This window comes from Xiphophorus maculatus, chromosome 18, assembly GCF_002775205.1.
Source record: "Xiphophorus maculatus strain JP 163 A chromosome 18, X_maculatus-5.0-male, whole genome shotgun sequence".
NCBI classification, from domain to species: domain Eukaryota; kingdom Metazoa; phylum Chordata; class Actinopteri; order Cyprinodontiformes; family Poeciliidae; genus Xiphophorus; species Xiphophorus maculatus.
The window spans coordinates 30,608,381-30,635,316 of NC_036460.1; the positions used below are offsets into that span (position 1 = coordinate 30,608,381).

The following is a 26,936-nucleotide window of genomic DNA, read 5'->3' on the forward strand; positions in this document are numbered from 1 at the left end:
TATTTGAGGAAAAAAAAAAAAAATTTCTATTAATTGGGATTGATAAACAGTGTGACTTTGTGTTTCCCAGGTGGGAATTACCGAGGTGTATTTGCACTCGGCCTGGTTCAGGGTGAATGGAAGATGTATGTGAAAGGACCACTGGACAGAGAGGAACGCAACCTTTACATCATCAATGTCACTGCTAGTGATGGACTCTTTGTATCCCACACAATTGTGGAGGTGACAGTGATGGACACCAATGACAACAATCCCATTTGTGACCAGGTAGGAAGACAGCCTCAACTGCTGGTAGGATTTGGAAAATATTGATACGTAAAAGTTGTTAGGTTATTTTATTCTTTTATAAATGTGTGCTTTTATGCAGGTGGTATATACAGCCAACATCCCAGAGGACCTCCCACTCAGCAGTGTTTTGCTGAGGGTTGGAGCTACAGATGCTGATGCCGGCAGCAACGCTCGGCTCAAGTACTCCCTGCATGGTCCTGGATCCCAGGACTTCATCATGGATCCAGACACTGGTATGTATGGGAACTCAGTTTCATATTTTAGAGGCAACTCAGAAATACTGTATGTTTCAGCCCAAGAACATTTAGTGTTTTGTAGACAAACTGTGAAGTTTTAAACTATATACTTTTACAAATACGGATCCGATGCTGTGTAATATAACATCGTGTTTCTGATGTTGGTCAGAAATCTAGCAGCAGAAGTCTGGATGAACTGCAGCTGCTTGATTTTGCAGAGGCCAGTAAAGATACTGTTACAACAATCCAACCCAGTGAAAATAAAAGCATGCTGCAGTTGTTGTGTGTGGGGTTTTGCTCCAACACTCTTTTATCTTCCAGTGTTGAAATTGTTGAAATTTTGCTGTAGTTTGTGTTTTCACTAAAGCTGTTGGAAATGTTTGACACACTGTCGTGTCCCTGTTGGGTCCCTGGTCTCCAAACGTGACTTTCTTTGCTTCTCACCTGTCCAGGTGAAATCAAGTCATCAGTGGCTCTTGATCGTGAGACCAATCCTAACTACAGATTAACTGCCAAGGCGACTGATGGTGGAGGGCGGTGGTGTCGTGCTGAAGTGCAGCTGGTGGTGACAGATGTGAATGACAACCCGCCGCTTTTTACACTGTCACAGTATTATGTCAGTGTGTATGAAGACACTCCAGTAAAGGCTCTGCTCACTCGCATCCACGCCGTAGACCCAGATGAAGGTGATGACAGACTGACTGTTACTGCTCAGTTAGCAGTTATTGCTGACAATGTCGTTATTACTAATCTTGCAGCATGGCCAAATATTTACAGGGACATACTTACTGTTCTGCTAACGAGGCAGGTTCAGCTTTTTGTTGTAAAGGTTAATATTGGTTTTACATTATTTTTTACAAGTGATTAGATGCATATTTATATATTGAAAATAAGCCTCTAAGGTCACCTTACAACAAACAACTTTCCAGACAGAGCAATAATGAAGTGGTTTAGATCAAAGCATATTCATAAACATAAAGTCAAAATTTGAAAATGTAGCCACCATCATACTTGACAGTTGTCCGATTACAGCAGGTTAAGCAAGCTTACTGGGAGTTGGGATGAAGCATCGCACTAAAGGGAGAAGAGAAGTTTCCCAGGGATAAGGCAACAATATTTACAGAATGAGTGACAGTATTTATTGCTTCGCACATCAACTCATTGCTATAGAGGAAAATATACGTTTTCATCACCTTTTGTGGCTGCTGGAGCCAAGGAAGACCCTCCCCTCTTAATACTACCTAGCTGGCACAACCATGCTAGTGCAAGTGGCAAGTTTTCTAATTTTTCTGAACATTCTTAGTTAGCTTCACTACGGACAGCTAAAATTGATAGGCTTGCCCAATGTTACTGCTTTGCCTCATGACACATTGGGTAATATTGTTATTTGTTACAATAGTACTGCATGCCCAGCAGGTTGGCGGATCTGATTCGGCAACATACACTGCTCAAAAAAATAAAGGGAACACTTAAACAACACAATATAACTCCAAGTACATCAAACTTCTGTGAAATCAAACTGTCAATTTCACCTGCTGTTGTGCAAATGGAACTTTGTACAGAACAAAGTATTCAATGAGAATATTTGTTTCATTCAGATCTAGGATGTGTTATTTGAGTGTTCCCTTTATTTTTTTGAGCAGTGTATATAACCAGAGAAGTCAAAGAGATACTAAACAGTTGTGACATCAACAGAGCATGGACACAACATTTTACATGGTAATATAAAAATAGAAAATGCAATGATTCAAGCTCTGGCAGATTTGCACACACTCTTCAGCTTGTTGTGCACTGGGTGTAACTGAATGGAGCATCATCACAGGAACTATGGACATCCTGAAGAAGATAGTTGGTCATTTCAAGAGCTTGTGAGGGGAAAGTAACAGAAAGGCTTGCTAGAGATGTACAAAGAGGAGTAACCTACTCCTCTGCAGATCTTTCCTCTGAGTCAGCCATGTTTGATCGCTACTATGAAGAAACGACACAAAGCTTTTATGTAATAAATAAAAAAGATGAAAATGTCCATATACTCACTGCATAAACATTTTGCTTCATAAACAAGAAGGACCAGAAGCTTCAAATACGTAGCTAATGGTTGTTTCTAAAAAGCAGGTCCGGGTCGCATGGTGGTCTACTCCTTGGCTGACTCTGCTGGAGGGTTTTTCTCCATCGATGAGTTCACTGGCATAGTAGTCCTGGAGCACATTCTTGACCGGGAAGTCCAGCCGACTCATCAGATAACCGTGCGTGCGTCGGATCAGGGTACGCCACGGCCTCTCTTCTCGCTGGTCAACATCACAATCACTGTTCTGGACATCAATGACAACCCACCTGTTTTCGAGCGCCGCGATCTGCTGGCAACCGTTCCAGAGGATGTGGGAGTCGGTACTGAGGTTCTGAGAGTGCATGCCGCTAGCAAAGACATCGGGACAAATGCTGAGATCTCGTACAGCATCAGATCAGGCAACGAACACAGGAGGTTCTACATTCATCCCCTGACTGGTAAGTGAGGGAGTTGTCTGTTTGAATTATGCAACCGATGACTTTTTGAAATATAGTTGTTTTTTTTTTGGTTTCTTTGTTTCAACATTTTTTTCAGAATTAATGGCCTTTATTTAACAGTAATCAGGCAAGAAAGTCAGAGAGATAGGGAGGAGTTGAACTCAACATAAAAAAAATTGTAACTTGACAATCAATGCACAGCGGCGAAATTGCCATTTCCTGCTATAGACAGGTTACCAGTCCATAGCAGGGCAACACAGAGACAAATAGGGCAAACACACCTAAGGAGAATTTAGAGAGCAATTAACCTGACAGTCATGTTTTTAGACTGTGGGAGGAAGCTGGAGAGAACCCAGCATGCACAGGGAGAACATGCAAACTCCATGCAGAAAGACCCCAGGCTGGGAATCGAACCCTGGACCTTCTTGCTACTAAGCAACGGGGCTACCAACTGCGAAACTGTGCAGCTCCAGTTGCAAATATGCAATTGAAATTTGGTTTTCACGCAACATTTATTTTGAAAATGTTTTGTTTTTGAAAATAAAATACAAATGCCAAAGTAACAATTTCTCTCTAATTCTCTCTGGTTCCTATAATGTAAGATAAAGTACTAAAAAAACATATAATTGTACCTCCTAGGAACTATCCAGTAAAATGGTTGAGGAAAAGTTGAAATTGCAAATTTAGAACATTTTATATCTGCAATCAAATTTGTATAATGTTTCAACAATCAAGTCTTAAAATATCTAAGAAGGGCTCTTCTTTGATAGGTGATATCAAACCAAATTACCTTTTAAGTGGTGCTGTGATTGAAACACTCACACTAATGCTTGATTAATCATGATTAATTGCTATGTCTAACTTTTTAAGCTAGAAATATACAGTAAATATGCAGGCAGTTGTGCCCTGAGAAAGTCCCTCCTCAACCTGCTTTCCAACCAGTTAAAATGCAAACAATTATCTGATTTGTAGAAGAAAGCAGGTGATATCGTCTCCCAGTACTCAGCCACTGCTCTGAATGTATGTGTTCTTCTCTTTGTCTTCTTATTGTTCCACAGGTGCCATTTTAGTCGCTCTCCCTTTAGACTATGACACCTGCAAGGACTACTTTCTAACCGTGGAGGCTCGTGATGGTGGCACTCCTCCTTTGAGTGCCATTACTACATTGAACATCAACCTAACAGATGTAAACGACAATGCTCCAGTGTTCAGCTATGCCCTTTACACTGCTGTGGTGCCAGAAGATTCCACAATTGGACATTTTGTAGTACAGGTACGTTTATGGTTTTGTTAGGTAGTTCCTGCTACGAGTCCCATGTTTCCAGGGTTCTGGTAACAGAAACTTTGCAGGGCCAGTAGGTGGTTCTAAATGGTTACCCTGATGTAGCTTCAAATGAAAATACAATTTTTCATCAGTCTCAATTTTTTTTAAAATTGTTGTCTTAAGATCAAATGAAAAATTCTTGCTTAAACCTCATGAATGCAATTAGAGAACACATTAAAAATGTCTTTATTCTCAGAATCACACTTTTTAACACTGATTGAAAAGTAGAACTGAGGGTAAATATAATGGATGGAAAGTTACAGTTTGGGCTTCAGATATTGATCAGTAACAAGTAACATGTCACTGCAACCAGTCAAAGTGATGTGCAAAAAATGATTGCAAGGAGTCAGCGAGTTATGAAGTCGACCAGGGAGAAATGCAGCAAAGGTCTACAGGTTGGGACTCAAACCCAGGACAGTTGTGTCGACATCAATAGCCTCTATTCTAGGGATTTCATCAACTACTCGACTCGTCGACCTGTTGACACTATACTCTGTAATGACTTTTTTCGGGGCCAGTCGACTAGTGACAAAACAGATTTTTCCAAGAAAATGAAAGATGAACTAGGTGAGTTCATCAGAAAGCTCAGCTTGTATAAAAATGTAAATAATTTACCAAAGAGAAACCAAAAATTCCAGCAAGGTCTACTGAAATAGGGGCGTTGCGTGGCGCAGTGGTTAGCGCGGCGCCGCGCATATAGAGACTGTAGACCATGAAGATGAAGTCCGACTCCCGTCCTCACTTCGCTGGGCCCATGCCTCTCTCCCCTCTCCCATTTCCCTGCACCTTTTCCTGTCGGATTGCTGTCAAATAAAGCCAACTAGTGCCGAAAAAATTATTTTAATAAAATAAAAAAAAGACTACCGGAGTAATGTGCGACAATGCGTCAGATATCAGGCTTTACGCTCTTCTAAAAATTCTGTTGGACAACATCTGGAAACGAAGTCCAAGCTCCATTCTGAGGATCTGATAGAGGCGATCTCTGCCGCCGTCTGCATGTCGGTCCATCCCGCAGAGAGCCGCTGCTGAGTCAGCGGCGCGTCCTGCTGCGCGTCGGGCAGGAGGAGCAGCAGGAGGCGGCGCTGGATTCATCAGTAACCAAACATTATCCGTTCATAATAAGTTTTGTTTGTGACTTTCCAAAAGCACCATTGTAGTCAGTGTAATAATCTGACTCATAAATGTGCAACTGTCCAGCATATGCGATCATCAGCCGATGTTTGGGGAAAAAAACGTTTGACAAGTCTTTGTGCGGCTTTTCTCCACTGCTCAGAAGAAGTCCGGGATAATAATTTGTTTCTTGTTCTTTGAAATCTGCATAAAATACTTAGTAAAAGGTTTAAATCAATATTTGTCTTGAATATAGCTGATAAAGCCTCTAAGTTGTTGTGAGGCGGTTTCGTCATTATGACGTCATTGCGATTAGTCGACATCGACTCGACTTTTATCATGTTGTAGTCGACCTTAAAAAATATAAAGTCCTCCGACCCCTTACTTTATACATGGAGCACCCGTTCTCCATGTATAACTTTTTATTTTATTATATTTAAGTAAAAATATATTAGCAATAGGCTATTTTATTATTATTTTACTTATTTACGTTAGTGGCAGAAGGACAACCTTGCAATCTGAGACACACTGTATTATTGAGTTATGATGTGCTTGTATATTTTTTGCTTGCAGCTGGTAGCAGAAGATGCTGACAGCGGTCTGAATGGAGCCGTCTTCTACTCTATCTTCAGTGGAGACCAGGACAACGAGTTCTTCATTGACCCGACAAGTGGGATCATAAAGGTCAACAAGCCGCTGGACCGTGAGACAGTAAGGACACAGTTCAGTTCAGGAGAGATTTCCTCATTTTAACTTACTTACATGTCAGCATGTTACAACGCGTTATGTAGCAATAGATGCAAAATGTCATAAAATCATTGAATGAATTTTGTAATAGTTTCTGCCAGTGTTGGTCAAGATACTTGGAAATAGTAATTACTTCCTCAAAAAGGTGATACATATACTTTTTTTTTATTTTCAAAACTAATTAGTTCAACAATTACTTAGGTACTTTTCTAAAAACAATGCACAACCTCAATACACTATAAAGCAATGTACCTGTCTGCCTAATTCTATATTTTCTGCATATTCCACTAAACAACTTAATCAAATCGTCTCTTTTTAAAACTTCTGCTTCATTCTTTTACCTTCATGTACATCACATCACCAAAAATGTATCATTCAAATAGATGTAAAGTAGAGCAATAAGATAAAATAATTTAGATTGGTCTCTTCTTACAAATTAGTAACATGTGCATCTTTTAGCAGTTGTTGAAGTGCAGAAGGAGAGCTGTTAGAGGTTTGCGCAGGCGTTTGCTCAGCGGTGGTTTTTGTCTTAAAATTCTGCCATGCAGAAGCATGACCTCTGACCTGAGGTGAGTGAGGCCTGCGATTCATTGGGTGTGGTTGTGGGGTCTTCTGTGACCTCTTGGATGAGTTGTTGTTGCACCGTTGAAGTGATTTTGGTCAACTGGCCACTCCCTGGAAAGTTCAGCAGTGTTTTCACTGTTGGTCGCTTGAGTCCCACCGCTTTAGAAATGGCTTTAGTTTCTTTCTCGTTACTTCCTGAATTTTTTCCCAGTAATCTCCAACTGCAGCTTCGCTACAAAACACATGAATGCTCAACTGTGGATCTTAGCTCCTAAAATGCAGGTGGTGATTTATAAACTTTATTTCACGTCACTGTGGCAAACAAAAATTATGCTTTCAACTCTCCACTCATCACTTTCTGCCTTGGTGACATTGTGACTCCCCTCCAAAACCCCTTTTTCCTTCGTTAATCATGAATAAAATTGACCTTCTGGCTCATTTATAGAAACATTGACATTCATGAAGTGCTTTGCATCGACCATTTATGGTTAACAGTGGGCAGGATCTGAAGCGGGACCTTGTGCACTAACTGTGAGGCTCAACTGTGATGTATAAAGGAAAATTGCATGTACATGATTTTACAAATATGAAATTTTTTTTGTCATATGCCATTTTTGATCTTCTGTGCGTATGTACAGTTTTAGAATAAGGCTGTTAAATAGTTTTGTTTAAAATATTGCTTATCGTCTTCATTCTAGATTGCATCCCTATCATTGTAGTGACAGTCTTCTTCTCTGTGCTTTTAGGTCCCCAGCTACTCACTGGCTGTCAGAGCGCTCGATACTGGAACCCCGCCGATGTCATCCACCGCCGTGGTCAGCATAGAGATCTCTGACATCAACGACAACCCACCCACCTTCTTCCCAGCAAACCTTACTGCTGTCATACAGGTAGACGGGGTGGCAGACCATCACACTGCTAGAAAGAGTTCTTGTACACACCAAAGATACATGATAAATTATTGATACATCTACACGCATGTAATGGTGTGAATTAAAATCCAGAATGCAGAAAATATATGGAGCTAAATTAGTCTCAAAAAGATTCAGAAAGCATCCAATAAGATTCACTAGTATACCACAAGATTTGTAAGTGTACAATATAATTCACAAATGTTTATAACACAATGCATAAATGTGTACTTCAACATTCACATATCACCTTCCTAAAATAATGGCTCAAGTCATTTTTTGCCAAAAGTTTTTTTTTATTTTTATTTTTTACCTAAATCATATTTTGGCCCCCCCAAAAAATAGCTGGTCATTTTATTGTTATTTTTTTTTTTTTGTCAAAATCACTTTTGTCAAAAAATGACTTAGGTCTTAAATCATTCTTTGGAAGGTGACGACATGTGTAAGCAGTTTCTCAAATGTACACATTTCAAGCTGCTCAATTAGTAGTAGTACATTATGCAAACAAATAGAAAAATATGGTGCATGAATCACCAGCTGCGCACGGATCTGCTGGCCTGGGCTTTTGACTTTGAGATTTTCTTTTCACTTTGGATTCACAAATGAGATGATTTGTTCAAGGCTGAAGAGCAGCTGGGATAACTGAGTATTAGAATTGTAATGCTGCATTCAAGACTGAAGAAAAGCTCAGATATCAGAGTATTACCAGACTTATTGGAAATATAGAATTTTTGACTTGGCTCAGTAGCCCTACACCACTATATTAAAGATATGCATTAAACATTAAAGTTACTGGATTCTAAAAATATTAACCTTATATACTGTATTGCCTTAGCTAAATCAGTTTTAAATGTCTTTTTTTTCTCTCTCCTGTGTCCTCATTTCCAATCTTCCTGATCTTAACCTCTGCTCCAGGAAAACAAGCCCATTGGCACCAGAATCCTGCAGCTGTCCGTCATCGATCAGGACGCCTCTCATAACGGCCCGCCGTTTTCCTTCAGCATCCTGTCTGGAAACAATGGCAAGGAGTTTGAGCTGGAGACAGATGGTACACTGGTGGCAAATCAAGTCCTCAGGAGGGACATCGCCAAGGATTATGTTCTTCAGATCCAGGTAGAGACACAATGCTGCTTCTGGGACCCATCAGGAAGGGAACAAATATTAATTTCGTCAAAGAGAGCGACAAAAAAGGCCAAATTACAATAATATTTTCAGTGGAAGGAAAACATTAAGAAGATACCAAGACAACTTTTGCTGCAGCACAGTAAAGATGTATAGATTTACTGATTTATAAGAACTGTGATGGAGATGCAATGTGAAGGGTAGAATAATGTAACAGAGCGTTCACCCTGCTCCAAAAGCATGACTTCAGGTCAAAAGTCATATTTAACAATTAAATCTTGGTTCATGTAATGACAATATATGATATCAGAACATCAGCAGCCACCATTTTCCAATGTGGGTAGGCCACCAGGCCCAAGCACGTCATCCTGAAAGAAAGAAGAAGGAAGCGTTTTATTTTGTCACTTATTATCACCTGGTACTGTGTAATAATGGAGAGACAAATGTTGTTTTTCTTCTGAAAATCGACTCTAGCAATATTTAAAACACTTTATATCTATAAAGACTCCTTCATTGTCACGTTCTATCTATCTAGAATTCATTCTTTTTTGCCGTCTTAAATTCCTGCCTCTCCTCCAGGTGTCAGATTCTGGGAAGCCGACTTTGTCCTCCTCCTCCAATCTCACTGTTCGAGTGATTGAAGAGAGCCTTCATCGGCCGGTGGCCTTCCCACTGGAGATTCATATCATCACTATGGAGGACGAGTTTCCCGGTGGTGTAATTGGGCAGCTCCATGCCACCGATGCCGACCCTTACGATGCGCTGACCTTCGGACACGCCGCCCCCTCCCAGCGCAGCCTATTCAAGATCAGCCCCCATGACGGAAAGATCATTGCTCTCAGTGGGTTGGATGCCGGCGAATACTTTCTCAATGCCAGCGTTAGCGACGGCCGCTTTAACGTGCCGGTCCCTGTGCGCGTCCACGTGGAGCAAGCGACGTTGGAGATGCTGCGCGACGCTGTGACCGTGCGCTTCGAAAGCGTAGCGCCACAAGAGTTTGTAGCGTCGTACCTGAAGAGCCTGTTGAAGGTGATGCAGCAGGCGGCCACGTCCCAACAGCACGACACGCTGCACCTGCTCAGCCTGCAGCCCGTTGGAGGCACACAGCAGCTAGACCTGCTCGTGTCCGTGGCAACGGCAGGAGGGGGTTACTACAAGGCAGCCTACCTCACCCAGAAACTCAGCACGTCTCGGCGAAAACTGGAGGACGTGCTCAGAGTGTCAGCCATCCTGGATAAGAACTGCTCTGGGCTGGAGTGTCGCGGAGCGCAGTGTGAACAGAGCATCACTCTGGATTCACACAACTTGGCCACGTACAGCACTCCTCGAGCCAGCTTTGTTTCACCTCGCTTCCACCGGACCTCACGCTGTACATGCCATGGTGAGACATCAGATTTCCTCATTTCACTATAGTGTTAGCAAGTTTTTTTTTTGTTTTTTTTCTGCATCAGGTGAAATTTTTAAGCCATTACTTACATTATGAATGAAATTTCACTCAGTTCTGTCCTCTTTCACTTTCAGAAATATTCTGAAAAAATAATTAGCAATAACTGCAATATTTTCAAAACTTTTAAGTTGGAATGCGTTACTCTTTTAAATGCTCATATGAGTTACCTCTTGCTGTCAGTCCAGAGATGTAATAAAGGCACCTTTCTCTGTTTTTGTGTGCAGATGCCAGTTGTGCCGTTCTGTTAGAGCAGTGTGAGGAGCAGCTGTGTCCACCAGACATGCAGTGTGTTTCAGTGGAGGCTACCAGAGGGCGCTATGCGTGCCAGTGTCCGAGAGGCAAACTGGGAGAGTGTGCAGGTATGATGTTCTGATGTCAGGGGATTACTTTTAAACAAAATAAACTCATTTGAACCCACAGAATGATGGTCAGCTTTGTGTTGCTTGCAGGTCATTCGTCTCTGAGCTTCTCCGGCAACAGCTACATCAAATACAGACTGTCCAACCAGCTGCAGACGGAGCTGAAGCTCACCCTGAGGATCAGGACGCTGCAGAGCCGAGGAATCATCATGTATATGCACAATGAGCGGTGCATTATTCTCAAGGTATCCACACACACACACACACATGCACCGAAGTTAATAAAACTATTTTTGATTTAAAAGAACACAAAGTCCCATCATCCATTTTGCCAAAAAACATTTTAGACTTCAGAAAAAATATTCTATGGACAGAAAAAGGATCTTTTTAGAAGCTAATAGAAACAGAAACAGCATCACAGCTACAGTCAAACATGATGGTGGCTAAAACTGCCATGGAAAAACACATTTGCCAGTGTGCTTTGATAGGTAGCTGGTGTAAGAGGAGTGCAAAGACTCTTCTTTTGACAGTGGAGTCGAAACTTCCAGCAGCAGCAGCTCAGTGTTTGGTTTCTCAGCCGTCAACATTCAAATGATCCTCTGCAGGGGGAGGAGGGACTAAGTGACAGAAAAAAAGATGGACATATAAATTTACTGACTGTACTGTCCAGTATGTAGTTGTGATTGTCTGTGTGTTTTCCACAGCTGGAGGAAGGGAAGCTGTGGTTCCAGTTGTCCTGTGACCCTCTCCCAAGCCGAGGCGCTGATGGTCCTGACATGTTGGGACCTGCTGGACGTCGCATCAATGACGGCAACTGGCACACTGTGGCACTGGAACTGAATCGCAATTTCAGTAGCCTGGCACTGGACGACAGCTACATTGAGCAGCGGCATCCCCCTTCATTAATACAAACATTACCTCCAGATCGGACGTTCTACTTTGGAGCTCTGGTCAGTACCTCTGTTAAGAGTTTTACAATCGAATGTTCCAGGTTCCCTTCCTTGTTTTATACACATTCTGTTGCTGTTATTCATCACTTGTTATTCACTGAAATTGGCATGTGATATGGTTGGGAGAAAAATTTATTATTTTTGAAAAAATTGGTCTCAATAACATGTTTAATTTGGATTGGTTTAATGTTCATTTATGACCTAATTTTAACACGCAAATAGAAAATCACTTGGACAAGATCTAAGTCATTTGCACTGAAATTGAAATAATGTCTTTTGAAATATGAGAAAAGAGGGATTATAATGCACGTCTTAAGATGGAGGTGGAACCAAAACACCTCAGTATTTTAGCCTGTCAAGCTGGGAATACTAAAGATTTCTTGTAAATCAGGCCAGTAAATATTAAATGGAAGGATCGGTGACCATGGAGGATGAAGGGTTAACATCCTACCTTCAAGATGCTTCCTTGAAAGCCCCCTCTGCTACACCACAAGCAGCCTTGTTTTTCTGTTAGGGTGCTTACACTGTTTAACCTTCATAGAAGTGACAGTTCACACATTGGTGACATGATGGTGGAGGCTGTGATACATGTGACCTCAAACGCACCGTTACTCTATAACGACTTATTTTTGGGGGCTCGTCCAGAAAGCCTCCAATTTGAAAGAAAGATTTTGTTTGAGAGAGAGGTGGAATGTCTTCATAAAACAAGTAAAATATCTGGTAACACTTTGTCATTTGGCAAGTAATGACTCTTTTAATGCAAAGTTGTTTTAAAGGTTGTATTAAAAGTGAATTAAAAGTGTCAACTTTGCATTATTTGGCAAATAATTACACTTTAGTGCAAAGATGGCACTTTTAATTGACTTTTAATATGACTTTTAAACCAACTTTGCATTAAAAGTGTCATTATGTACCGAATGACGATTCATGACAACAGTTACGAACATTCTCAAAGACACTTTCATATTCCTTTCAGGTGTCATATCACATTTATGACACTGTCATGTCAGTCTTCAAATAAAGTGTTGCCAAATATCCTGCCTTTTATTTATCTGGCACTGAGGATGGTCCTGTAACACCTACATGTGTACAGATGTTTCTATATGTTATATATCTCACGTATGTGTTCGTAGGATTTACACTTACAAGAACCTCAGACCGAGCTCAGACAGATACAAAACAATGATGTCAGTATTTAGTATTCTTCACAGCTGCATAGCTCAGTGGACTTAAACTGCAGTCCTTTAGGGTCAGAGTTCAGAAACACTATCATGCAGTCAGGCCCTGAAAATGAGTTAATATTGGAGCAAGGTGTGCTGAAGAAGAAGAAAGATTTTTAAAACACATCACATTTCTCTAAATGGCATAAAAATTGTATATTACTACTTTATCATATTTAACATTATTTGTGGAACTTTCTAAGTTACTTGTAGACTGACTGAAGTAAGGTCTTATTCTGTCTGACAGGCATGTTAAACAGATCCCATTGGCTGCATTAATTAATGCAACATTGTTCAATACTAACAGTATGGTAATAGATGAATAGAGTACTAAGTACTAAGTCTTTCTTCCTAATGAAAGCACAGCAAGTACCAGGGAGTACTCTACAATTTGATCACTTTAATGGAGTAAAGAAAGTTGCTGTCTAAGTAGATTAGTATAATGTCATTCTACAGAAGTTGAGTTTATGTTAACAAATTGTACCATGTTTCTTCTTTTTTCAATGTAGATAGAAATGTATATCATAAATGTAGATCTCCGTTGCTTTCAGTTCATGTTTTAAAATCTAACCTTCTAATTTCCAGGTGCAGCCCCCAAACTCGCGTAACCTTGTGGTCTCCCAAAAAGAGCCCAGAGTGTTCGAGGGATTCCAAGGATGTCTTGACTCAGTCATGCTGAATAATAAAGAGCTGCCTCTGCAGAACAAACGCTCGCAATATGCAGAGGTAGTGGAACTAACGGAGCTGAAGCTCGGCTGCATTCTCTACCCTGATGCCTGCCATCATCAACCCTGTCGCAATGGCGCTACCTGTACTAGTCTGCCCTCTGGTGGTGAGTAACAGTAAATACAAGAAACAGCAGAGCTAACTCAACACTGTGTGCAGTGATTACTCAACTAATCAAATCAGCATAAGCATAATAAAATCCAGAGACGGGTAGAGTAACCAAAAATGATACTTAAGTAAAAATAGCATGACTCCAACATGGTTTTACTCAAGTAAGAGTAAAAAAGTATTTGGTAAAAAGTCTACTCAAGTATTGAGTAACTGATCAAATTATCAATCATTTAATATTTAAAAATTGCATCATCAGAAGGACCAAAATATAAAGTTAAGTGGAATTATTGGTATTTTAAGGACGAAAAAAAAAAGAAATCAGGGAAGACAAGAATTTTCCAAGGTCTGGTGAATTTTTCTTTAAAACATGTTTGTTTATTATTCAGTGGGTAAAGAATTAAGAGATTTTACACAAATAAGAGTAGGGGTACTTCATAATAAAATTACCCAAGTAAAAAGTAAAAAAGTACAGCGTAGTAAAAATACACTTCACTGTACATTTTTCAAAAAAGTTACTCAAGTGAATGTAATTGAGTGAATGTAACTTGTTACTACCCAACTCTGATAAAAAAAAGAGTCACAGAATAAGGTGAATTTAACTTCCTACCTAAAAAGGAAATGTATGCTTTTATATTTTAGAGTATTTTGCATACTCTTTGACAAAAGGCAAAGAGTGAGGTCTGTGATCATAATAGACTATTTCTCTTGTTGGTCTTTATCACTGTTTCATATTTACCTATCCTTTGCTTTAGAAATACTGTATATGGTGAAGCATAAGAATAAATTCACAAGACCAGATCAAATGTTAAAGTAAATTACATTTTAACTCTGCAGCAGACAGTTTTCAGCTTTATTGTGGGAAAGAAAGACATAAATATGTTTGAGTTTATTTGAGCTGTACTTGTTTGTATGACATGTACTATATGAATAAATTCTTCCTGACTTTTGTCAGATGACTAATATATTAAGCTTCTTAACTCTCAGAACTCATGTAAAAAGACCCCTGTATAAAGATGATTCCTCCCTCCTTTTATCACTGAGCTTAACAAAAGCCAGTCAAGATCTGAAGAAGAGCTTATGTCTGAGCTATCTATGCATGGAAGCACTTTAATAACCAGGAATGAGTCAGGATGAGACCTGTTTCAGTGTTTCCATTTTTACAGAATAGCAGTAAAGAGAAGTTATTGTGGCTTTTTAAATTGAATTAATAACAAATGTCGACTCAAGGCACTTTACCAAAAAAAAAAAAAACTGCAATTCAGTCACATACATTCAAGTTGATCGTAGGTATCAAACAGTGCATTACTAATTATTATAATTTAAATAATGATTATTCAAATTATTTTAAAACGTTTACTATCCAGGGAAACCCAGCAGATAGAACTGAGTCACTGACTGGCAGCAATCCCTCCTCCTGGACCAGCAAGTAGCAACAGTCAATGGTTGCTTGTATTCAGCAATTCCTCATACTGAATGTGCATGCATTTAAAAAAATCTTTTTAATCATCTAACAAAGGAAGTAGAGTATTCCCGTCATGTGCATTTATAAAGGATGTTTGAACTGTTTCTTCATGAGATGATAGATAATGTATTCCCATTATTGGGATTAGCCATTTTTAGGACCTACAATAATAGTAATCTGGCAGTAAGATGGATGGACAGACAGACTAGGAAAATGTTTTACTGGACACTGGACGTTGTTTCAAGGCAGAATGCACTGTGTCTTATCAAAATAATGTGACATAGTAAAAGCATTGTCCTCATGGAAGATTCTATCACTCATCCACCAACTTCCCTCTCAACTTTCCCTGGTGAACAAGGATCGACCAGCTGGGTGACTCATCCTGAACTGATCACTGATTTCCAAATCCTGGATACCAGGCATCATTCACAATCAGCTTTCACACTGAAAGTTAGCATAGGGACAAATTCTGTACATTGCGGCACTCAAAAACATTTAGACGTGTAAAACTGTGCCCACGCATGTGACTGTGCTGCTTCCTTCATACATTTCAGTTTGCGTGGAAAATAATAAAGAGCTGGATGTGATAGCTTCTGTTTCATGAGTGTGATCTGTTAATTCAGCTGAGCGCTTGTTCCTGCCTCTTCGGCCCTCCAGGTCCCTCTTCTCCTGACTGCTAGATATAGAAACATGGCAGGGAGAGGCAGTCCAGCGTCTCTTGGTTTGGTTGAAGACAAACTTGTAGAAATAGAAAAATCAATGACTGATGTGAACAATAGGACATGTAAGGAGGGTGAGAGTCTGCTTGGCAGGGGGCAGAAAGGATGAGGATGATTATGATGATGATGAGCTTGTTCCTGATCTGAACTTGTTGCAGAATGTGTTCAGCTCCTTTGCTCTGTCCAGACTTACATCTATCTGACCCTCCCTTTGCTTGAAGCCAGTGGTCTTCTTCATCTCTGACCACACAGCTCAAGGAGTAAACTACAAGTAGTTCATCTCACACATCTAAACTAGTCCTGGTAGTTTACTCTCCAGCTTCTTCCTACACCTCCTTGCTGTCACTAATCTTGACTTTGAGCTGCTTCTTCATACTCCTTAATAACTCCTTGTCTTGCTCCCTAAATATTCTTTTTGTTGTTGTTTAACATTTACTTTAGCTCACTGCTGATCCAGGGACGTATGTCACTGTTCTGGTGATGTTGTCCACACAGAAGCTAATGTAGTCAGTTACACTCTCAGTTATCACAGTGACATCCTCTCTTTGTGGCTGACAAATAAATAATATATTGTATATTATGTAAATAAATATGGATGTTTATTTATAATATTTATACTCAGAAATCATTTTAATGGTGTTCTATGGTGATGTGAGATATTTTTTTAATGTTAATATTATCTACTGTATGTCAAGTTGCAGTTTTTGGTGGTTTACACGTTTTTACAATTTTTGATCTACCCATTTTTTCTGGATTTTTCTTCTTTTGTGAATGTATAGTCTGAGATATAGCATGAATCTAAGTGAGTTGCAGCACACACACCTCTGGTGTACTTAATATAATGCATCATCACTCTTTCTTCTTCTCCCCATTGTGTCTTTCAGGGTTTACATGTAGTTGTAATCCCCAGTACACTGGAGGTAACTGTGAAATGGAGGTAACGGTGTGTGTTCCCAACCCGTGTCAGAACAGCGGTGTGTGTAAACCCATCGGTAACGCGTTCCTCTGCAGCTGCAGGAGAGGCTTCAGGGGCCTCATGTGAGTTCCAACCCAAACACCCAAATTGTAACATGAAGAGCATTTATACGGCACTGATCAATGAATCATCACAACAAACACTTTGTAACCCTTTCTAGACTGTCCGGGACTGAGTTTCTGTGCTCTTAGTTTTTCTTCAGATCAGGAAGTTTTGCTTCATGCAGTCAGAAAAGTTCTATTTAAGTGATTTCCTGATTCTGAAAGTTGTCAAGTAGTTACAGTTAATTCCTGATTTTTTACTTTTTCACATTGGAGAAGGGTGACTTAGATATCTTCTTTGTCACAAAATCAAAATATCAAAAATACTTTTTGTATCAGTCAGTCTTTAATGTATTGTGGTACTAAGCCATTCAGTTTACTCTAACAAATGTTTCCTCATTTCACTCATCTTGCAGGTGTGAGGAAGACGTGAATGAATGTGACCGAAACAACCCTGAGGGGGAATGTGAGAATGGAGGCACCTGCATCAACACCCCCGGCTCCTTCTACTGTAACTGCACGCCTGGCTTTGTGGGCCAGCGCTGCACTCTGCGACCCGTTGTCGTCCCAGACATGCAGGCCGGTCATGCTGTGGTTGGCAAGGAGGAGCTGATCGGCATTACCGGAGTGCTTTTCGTCATCATCGTCCTCATCGTCCTCTTTATTGCTTTCCGCAAGAAGGTTTTTAATAAGAACTACTCAAGGAACAATCTGTCTCTGGTCCAGGACCCAGCCACTGCAGCACTTCTCAACAAGGCCAACTGTGTTCCATTAAAGACTTTACACTGCAGCCCTGGAGACCACCAGAACCTGTATTCAGAGTCAGGTATACAGCCCACCTTGATGGGAGGGGTTGGCATAATTGGACCGCCACAGGTGCCGGTGAGACCCATGGCATACACACCTTGTTTCCAAGGAGACCCACTCTCGAAGCTGGAGAAGCTGTCAGAGAAACACACCCTGGATCACACAGAGATGAGCACCTTTCACCCGGAATCACCAAGAATTCTCCCTGGAACCATAAGGAGAGGGGTGGTGGTGTGCAGCGTGGCCCCCAACCTGCCCCCCGTCTCACCGTGCCGCTCAGAATGTGACTCCATACGCAAGAGCCCGCTGGCCAGCGACGATGGTGAGTTAGCAAGTAAAGTACCGTGTGCAGCAGAGTGAATATTGTCACCTTCCGAAAATAATGGCTGAAGTCATTTTTTGCCCCCCTCAGTTGTTTTAGGCAAAAATTGGAGGATTTCCATACATCACTGTGTGTCAGGTCATCACCACGTCCTCAGACAGTGATGAATTACTAAGTACACCCTCAGGCTGAGAGTTTTTCTGACGTCAAAAAGTTTTAGACTCCTTCCTTGACACAACATCTTGGTACGATGTAACGGTAGCACTGGGGAAGTAACAATGTGACCAACATCTTAAACATTTATACTGGAAAAATATCATTTCTACTGGAAGAACTTTGTAAAGTGCTGCTTGTTTTATATTTAACCAAACTAGATTTGAACCTTTCTTATTCAGTTTGTATATAAGGCTGACACCTTATATTTGTTATTACTAGCTTCCCGTGCAACGTGCAATTTCTTCATTAGGGTTTTAAGGTTAATGAATTTCACATTTTGATCTATTCCTGCAGATAAAGTGGTCAACATAGCAGAGGGCGACACGTGTTTTTCAGGCAGCAACTCGGAGGCCCAGTCCCTGAGTTCATTCCAGTCTGACTCCTGTGAGGATAACGGTGAGACTCATCCTTCACTTCCACAAAGTTGTGTTTTTCATAACAGTCATGTGTGGCTTTTTTTTGTTTTGTTTTTTCAAAGTTTCATTTGCTTGTTCTTTATTTGGCTAAAGCAACTCGACCCTGTATTTGAGAATTGCCCACATCAGAGCCAACATTTGCATCAGCTTTCATTGAGGTTAGCTTCCGGCTTCTACTGTTTACCGAGAAGTCCAAGTCATGAAAGTGAAACTCAGATAACTTTACAGGACACAATTTTAAAAGTTTGAGTAATTATATATATATATATATATATATATATATATATATATATATATATATATATATATATATATATATATATATATATATATATATATATATATATATATATATATACAAGAGTTGCAGCTGTGAATTTAAAATGATGCTGTTTTAATTTATTCTTGCCATTGATTATACACAGTAATGTCTGGCCATTATCTGAATACACATAGTGGTTCTGAAGTTTTATGTAGGATGTCTGGATTCTGCAAGTAGTTTGGATCTCGGCATTTGTTGGCAATAGCTAAATGCCGAGTTTTATTTATTGCCAATAAAACTCGGCAATAAAATGCAGAGTTTTCCAAGTTAACAATATTCCAAGTTTTCACAAATATTTTCTGAGTAGTAGTGCTGTTTCCGTTAATTTTCTAAATGAAAAATAATTTTTTAAAAATCTCAAAATGAAATAATACAGTGCTTACATCCACTGCAACATGTTTATAGTCTCTGGCTATATAAGCTTAACATGCAAAATGTTTCCAACAGTTACTGTCATTTACAGCAAATAATTGTACTTTGCAGCATCAGCCCCTACAGACATGTAATAATCATTTAGTGCAAACATGGCAGCATGATGGAGGTTTAGGAGACAAAGTTTCCATTAGCTGAGGATGAAGAGGTTTTAATGTTCTCCTGTTAGAAGTGACATGATAGAAAAATAAACTCCAGTGTTTCTCATGGTAAAGTTTAGACATTAAACTTTACCAATCAAGCAGTTTTGTTTCCAGACAAAACCGCTTGATTAGATTTAGAAAAGTGGCAGTCACGCCTTCATGACAGGCAGGTTCAGCTTGTGTGCTGCTATTATGGCTCATCTTCATTAAATGTGATTTGCTTTCGGTATTTTATATCATTCAGCTGTGTGTCTCAGGACACTGTGCTAAAATCTGCTGTTGCATCAGGGCTTTCAGCTCTTCACCACTTCCACACCCAGGTGGCATCATGTGTACTCACCTGCTATAAAGAAAGTAAAATCTGGCATTTCTAAAACATCTGGCCCTTTTTCAGGTTGTGAAATGATTTCAGCCTAACCTGGCTGGCCAAACACAGACATCACAGATTCCAGAATGTCACATTTAAAAGATGAAGCCAAAGAAGAAAAATTTTTGGCTTCAAAGAATTGTGAAGCCATGCAAAATCTGAGGAATCCTGGGGTTTAAAGGGCATTACTTTATGTTTACTATGATTGTATCCTTTCAAGCCCACTTTATTATCATTCCAAATCTGTTTATTTCTCCAATTAATTCAGTGTTTTGGATGATTTATTTGAAAAACTTTACTTCCCCCCTTATTTCATTAATTCCTCGATTGGGCCAGTTGCCTCTTACTTCATATAGATGATTCAGAACCCTGATCAAACCCAAATAACTTTAAGCACCATTCTGTTGGTGATTTGTCCCATTCTGTACAGTTGACTGCAGGTAGAATGCACCTTAAAACACACTGTACATAGGCCTGTTGCGATAAACGATAAATCAATTAATCGTACAATAAATTAAAACGATCAACGTCATTTTAATTATCGACATTATCGTCTCTTCCGGCCTTTTTCTCTTTCTGTTAATGACACTGAATGAAAAAAAAGGCTTAACTCCGGTGCTCTCCACTGACACGCCCTTCCTCGTTTCCTTAGTTAAATGCCCAGAGCACACACTACGATCTTAGAGCTGTCGGCCGATTGTCGGCCCATTTTCAAACCTGACAGACCACACATTAGCCGACAGAAATCCTAGGTATAACGGTTCGATCGGGTTCGTTCCTGCCGTGTGGTGTCCAACAATGGGAACAAAATAATGGCTACAAGTTCAGTGAACTAATTTTAAAACCAGGCATTTATCAATGCTTTACTACAATCTACCTGTTTTGCATTTGTGGCTAGTGTCAGTCCTGACTGAATGAAAATCATTATAACCTATTTATGTCACATTAACGAAGAACAGCTGAAAAGTTACCGGGTCTATAAACTGCGGTAGCAATTTCGCTCCAACTGCTCCTCTTGTCATTTCTATATTCTTTGCACAAAATGTTGAATAAACATTAATGTTGTTTCTGTAACACAGTAGAGAATGGTATAGTATGTATTTTAGGTAAATGGGCCAATAGGTTCGGCTATCGGAGCACGGTGGGGTGTTTAAATGACACACAAAGGCAGTTGGATGGATTTAACGAATAACTGGCTTTAGTGCATGGGCGTAGGTTTGGGTATGGACGGTCGTGACATGTCACGACCAATATTCAAGGGATATAAAATAGTCCCGACCAATTTTTGCCATATTAATTTAAAAAAAAAAACATGTATTTTTTAACAAAAACAAAATAAATAAACGAAAATCTACATTGATTAGTTTAATATTTGATCACATATATTACAGCACACATCTGATTGGCTACCTGTCACATTCAACAGGCTGAGTTAAAGCTTCCAGTCGGGAAAAACCCCTGATTTAGATCTGAGCGGCAACGACGATCTACCGCAGGGTGCTCAAACTTTTTCAGACCAAGATCTACTTTTTCTCTCACCAGCCGGCTGAGATCTACCTCTCATGACACGAAGACATAAAAATTGTAAATTAAACTTTATTGACTTATTTTACATGCGAATATACATCAGTTATAGCAGAAATGATAAAGTGATAGAAAACCTAATGCAGTATATTTCTTCCTCAGTGAGATTCTCCTACCGTTTTACACACTCTCTCTCTCTCTCTCTCTCTCTCTCTCTCTTTGTTGTTAAGCACACACGTTGCCGTGGCAACCGCCTGAGCCCCGCAACGGAGCAGCGACGTTAAAAACGTAACATTCAGTCCGTTACGATGTCAAGTTTCCAGGCTTGATATTTATTTCTCGATTATTGGTTGATTAGCTAATGTAAACTCCTGCTCTGCTACTCAGTCTGTGTTTGTCGCCTTTTTTTGTTGTTAATGGAACTGAAAGGCACTGAATTGTGCAACACCTTGTTGAAACAATAATTACTGAGAATATAAATTTTAACAGGTTTTGTTGATTTTTTAAAAAAATTATTATTCTTTAATGAAGCTACAAACGTTTAGGATCTTAGTGAATATTTTGATAAGTGCGTCAGTAGAGGAAGTTCTGGTCTCATCATCCTGGCAGCGTTCAGTTTGTCACCAACTGTCGAGATCAACTCAAAACCTTCCCATGATCGATGTATTGAGCCCCCTGATCTACCGTAACACACCACACACTACAGGAGGATCGGTTACGAAATCGTAAGGGAAAAATAGGAGCAAAAAATCATGTAGTGTGAATTATTGCATCAGGTAGTCGATGTGCCCATTTTCTCTATTTAAATCTAAATATTACTGAAGGGCAACATAATATACACTTCATAATCTGCAGTCCTTTGATTGAATGTAGTATTTATTTCCACTTTGGCTTTATGTTGTTTAGTTGTTTTTTTTTCAAGTGCATTTTTTGTTAATGGATACTGAGAATCCATTTTATTTTTGTTTTTGGTTGTTTTGTTTATTTTGTTTATCAGTTTCAGTGTTTAGTGTTCTTTTGAAAATAAAGTGTATCTATCTTTGGCAGGAAATCACCTGCATTATTACATCATTTCCATTAAATCAGTGTAAAAAGGTCTTCAAACAATATTATCGTTTATCGCAATAATTCTTTGAGACAATTAATCGTTCAGCAAAATTTGTTATCGTGACAGGCCTAACTGTACATCATCTGCTGCACCTGCTTGCACCAGGTATCTGTGTTGATGATGTAAAATTGTACATTTCCTCTAAAAGAAGATAGAAGGAAACATAACTGTTGGTCAGAGTGAGGCTCGGCCCTCATCAACAATATGTTGAGCTTTGTTTCTTTATGAATGTCGACTATTTTAAAAATGTATCTGCTCCTTGTTTCCCTCTTCAAGCTTCCATTGTGACTGTCATTCGACTGGTCAACGATGCAGTTGACACAATCGAAAGTGAAGGTACCATGTCTTATCTTTCTTGTGTCTCTTCACTTGCTGTTCCAGTCCTCAGATCCTTCAGATGTCCACTGTTAGCAGTTAGTCAACCAGAGCCAAACTCCTCTAACTCGCCCCGTTCCGTCCAGGCCAAGGCGGCCATTGTCCTGCAGCTTATAGATGTGTCAGGTGTTTCAGGTTCCACCAATGATCTGATTTTTGGATTTGGTTATTATTGAAGTAGAGACACATGTAAAAGTTGCAGTACACCAGGGATGTGATGTCTGGCCTGCATATTATTATTATTATTATTATTATTATTATTACAGCAGCATAATGTCACATTTGTGAAAGAGCACAAATGCTCTTTAATCCAATACCTAATTTAATCCAATACTTAAATTAGCGAGATTTATTCAGTGTAAACAGAATGTTGTTTTTCTCTAAATGACCAGTAGCATAAATGCTGCTTCCCCTAACTATCACGTTAGCCTGATTCAATGTGTAAAGTATTTATTTTTAGAATTTATGCTTTTCTTTTTACCTAATCAATTTTAAAAACTTCTAATTAATTAGTGGCTTTTTTCTCTATGGTCCAAACATGGCATGCTATACTGAGCCCCCTCAAAAAAACTCGCTTCAATTTGCTGAAAGCAGAGTTCTTTTTAAAGAGTGGAGCGTACTGCACTGGTTCCTGTTTGCTCTGGGAGGACACACGTTCTTTCTAGCATCAATCCCAAACAACTGAGGACACGAAAGTAGCATCTAATGGTTGCCCTGGTGATCGGCTTCCACAGCATGCCTGTGCTAAACGCCTGAGCTCCCGATGTTTTCCACATGCAGTACATTCTCTCAAATTCAATTCTTAAAACTGTTTCTGTTGGAGATTCTTCTTCTACCTTGAAGTAACACATTTTGAGGATGTTTTATATATAGTGTGCTTAGCAGCTGTGCCTATAGGTTTAGCTGGCACTTTAAGTTACATTAGTCTTAATATTACAAGAGGTCAAACAGCAATAATTCAGGATCCTGAGGAATTAATATTTATGTGGTCATGATCTAAAGCTAAAAGTTGCTGTGTTTTCTTCTTCTTCCATCTGACAGTGTCAGTTATGGACCGTGGTGAAACCTACAATAGAGGTGACTTGTTGGTTGAGTCTGTCTGTTGTTGTCCCTGTCTCTCTGTCTGGTGGTGTACAGCAGTGAGTAGACAAAATAATAATTACTAAGTTCAAACGGTTTCCGTTCTACAGTACACCCAAAAATCTGAGCGTTATTAGACTGTTAGTTGTAATTACTGGTTTGAGCTCTGAGGCTGAAGAGATTTTGTTTTTGAAGTATAACACTGATGATTTGGACTTTGATCAGACTCTTATGATGGCTGTAGCTACTCTTATCTCAGTGTCTGTCCAGTTTTACTCAATCTTTTGTCCTCTGCTAGAGACTCCTCTGTTTGGAACATATTTGGTTGAACTAAAGAAATTAGATTAAAAATGATAATAATGATATTATTCTAAAACATTTGAAACATTTCTTGTCATTTTCAAATAGAGCAATCACTTTGTTTTAGTAACTTATTTATTTTTCCACCTTTTCACTGGAAGTGGAATTATTTTGTCTACGTCCTGCAGCCTTTTGTACTTTGCGTCGCTGTCGTGTCGCAGGCTCTGGATACTTCATGTTGTTCCTCTGTGTACTGGTCAGACTGGGACCAGTTGCTTCTCCAGTTGTCTGATAAATCCATTTCCCTGCTTCAGCCATGTCATAATTCCTATTTTTTTATACAGCACATGGAAACAATCTTATTTTATTTATCACAGTTTTTGCTTTAAATTCTCTTCTTCTTTGATGCCTTTGAAGTTGTATGGAACATGAGGGGGGCAATAACAGTAACTAACACTGCTTCAGACCAAACCATGTGTGATTCCCCTCATCAACCCCTGCTAACATAAGTAAATTAACTGCAGTATATTATATGCATCATTGTTCTAAATACAACTCCGTGTCAGATTTAACAAAATACAGAAAAAAGAAAGAGTTTTAATAAACAAGTGGCACAATTCAATGTCAATCCAACTTCACTTTATTTCACACGTGGATATCAAACAAGGAAAATATAAAGGTAATAAAAACAAAGAAATCAATTAAAACCTTGTGGGTTTTAATTTAAGAGAGCTTCTTTTAAAAGGAGACCTGTTCTTACCTTATCAGATGAAACTGACGGCCTGCCTGAGCCGTGCTGAGGTCAAGAGGTCAGGACTGGTTGTTCCGTCTCTGCAGTCTGAGGCGGAGGAGCTTCGAGTGGCCTGGGTTTCTAACGCTCAGATATGAAATATTGGTAACACTTTATTTGACGGGTTGTGAATAAGACTGTCATGACATCGTCATAAACATGACATAACACCTGTTATGAACATGAGTAAGTCTTCATGAATATTTATGACTGTTGAAAATCATGACACTTTTAATACAAAGTGATTAAAGATTAAACTTTAGCTTTAATAACATAAAGCTACATAATTTTTTAAAGTTTAATCAGTAATACTTTTATAACACATTTATGTCAGATCATGATTTCTTGGTTAATGTCAAGTTGTCATAACAAAGACATTTTGAATGATGTCAACTTGGTATTAAAAGTGTCATGATTTACCAAATGACACTTTATGACAACAGTCATCAATATTCATGAAGACTTACTCATGTTCATAACAGGTGTTATGTCATGTTTATGATGGTGTCGTGACAGTCTTATTCACAACCTGTCAAATAAAGTGTTACCAAAATATTAAGAAGTGTGTCTGTAAACAGACAAATAGACGTGTCCATCCATCCACTCATTATCTAACACACATATCTCTGCAGGGTCACTAGAGCTGCTGGTGCTTCTCTCCAGCAATCAACGGGCGAACTGTATAATTACTTAATGTGGCTAATTACTGATAATTGCTTCCTTTGGTCATTAGTTTAGTTTTATCAGACCACAGGGTGTGTCCCCAAACATAAAACCTTTGTTCCTGACTGCATTTGCCATTTGTATTCAGTGTTTTTCTTCTTATTGTTACTTTTGGAGTCACTAAAATATGAGAAAACAAACACATCAACAAAAATAACTTCCAAATCAACTTCAGCAGCAATAGTCATAACTTTAAAGAACATTTCATGACAGATTTAACATATATGAGGATTTATCAGAATTTTCCACTCAAGGAAATGATTGTTTTAGCTCACTCAACCAGTACTCAGGTTCAGCCATTCACTTGACAAATCTGCTCTTCCTGCTTCCAGCTCCTGAAACACAGTTCTGATGGGAATATTCATCAAAACAGGATTGAGTTTTGTTTAGGGTTATATAATTTATTGACCAGGGTTTTCATGCAAAAGAAATAAACAAGGGAAAGAAGCAAAAGGGAACAGCAATAGGGCCAGTAACCCCTGTTTCCTCTGGAAGACTGCCATCTGCACTTATAGGTTCTAGCTTTTTATTTTTGTTCTGTGTTGTTTCAAATAAGAGATTTAGTAACATTGAAATTTATTTTTGCATATGTAGATGTATTGCTTGTTCAGGTACGTTGGACAACCTTTAGTCCAATTCAGTGCTACAGTAACTTGTTCACACCATTATGCAAGTCATTTCTACCATACAGTGCTGAAGTAATGTAATTATTGTTACTCTATATTAAGTTTAGTACACAATTAATTAGCAAATTACCCCCCTATGACCATGACTACACCCTTATATTAAGGGAATTTAACAAATTAACTGTCCAACTCACATATTCATCTAATATTTAGTTGTTGTTTTTTTCCTTACTTTATTTTATTCCCTACAATCTTCCAGATTGCAACATTTCAAGTGATGAGAGACTGAGTCGGCGCTCCGACGACTTATCAAACATAGCAGCAAGCTTTAATACAAATCACTTCCTTTTATTTCTCATTGAGCCAGGCGCCGTCAACTCACTGGTCTGTGAAGGTTATCAAATAGTGAAGGTTAAAACATCATATTTCAGATTTCCCCCAAAATCTCTCTGTTATTCGTGGTAATGTGTAATTATAGTAATGAGGATTAGATCATGCTCCCTATACTGTAATTCAATTAACGAGGATTTGGATTGTAAGGGTTAATGCTTAGTGTTCAGGACGTTGCTC

At 39.2% G+C, this 26,936-nt stretch overlaps 1 protein-coding gene across 6 annotated transcripts in view; it reads left to right on the top strand.

Annotated features, from left to right (window-relative positions):
• fat3 (FAT atypical cadherin 3) overlaps positions 1 to 26,936 on the top strand; it is a 70,931-nt gene that overhangs the window by 34,053 nt on the left and 9,942 nt on the right. For 4 of the 6 annotated variants that reach the window (XM_023350697.1, XM_023350699.1, XM_023350698.1 and 1 more), the window contains 18 exons: positions 71 to 267; positions 368 to 521; positions 977 to 1,210; positions 2,637 to 3,026; positions 4,085 to 4,299; positions 6,034 to 6,171; positions 7,518 to 7,661; positions 8,598 to 8,795; positions 9,384 to 10,185; positions 10,476 to 10,610; positions 10,701 to 10,855; positions 11,315 to 11,560; positions 13,366 to 13,612; positions 16,683 to 16,836; positions 17,232 to 17,944; positions 18,455 to 18,556; positions 22,749 to 22,808; positions 23,889 to 23,924. In XM_023350697.1, the coding sequence (XP_023206465.1) occupies positions 71 to 267; positions 368 to 521; positions 977 to 1,210; positions 2,637 to 3,026; positions 4,085 to 4,299; positions 6,034 to 6,171; positions 7,518 to 7,661; positions 8,598 to 8,795; positions 9,384 to 10,185; positions 10,476 to 10,610; positions 10,701 to 10,855; positions 11,315 to 11,560; positions 13,366 to 13,612; positions 16,683 to 16,836; positions 17,232 to 17,944; positions 18,455 to 18,556; positions 22,749 to 22,808; positions 23,889 to 23,924 (4,320 nt within the window). The remainder of the gene's footprint in view (positions 1 to 70; positions 268 to 367; positions 522 to 976; positions 1,211 to 2,636; positions 3,027 to 4,084; positions 4,300 to 6,033; positions 6,172 to 7,517; positions 7,662 to 8,597; positions 8,796 to 9,383; positions 10,186 to 10,475; positions 10,611 to 10,700; positions 10,856 to 11,314; positions 11,561 to 13,365; positions 13,613 to 16,682; positions 16,837 to 17,231; positions 17,945 to 18,454; positions 18,557 to 22,748; positions 22,809 to 23,888; positions 23,925 to 26,936) is intronic. The other 2 variants (XM_014471896.2, XM_023350700.1) reach the window with 1 other exon arrangement.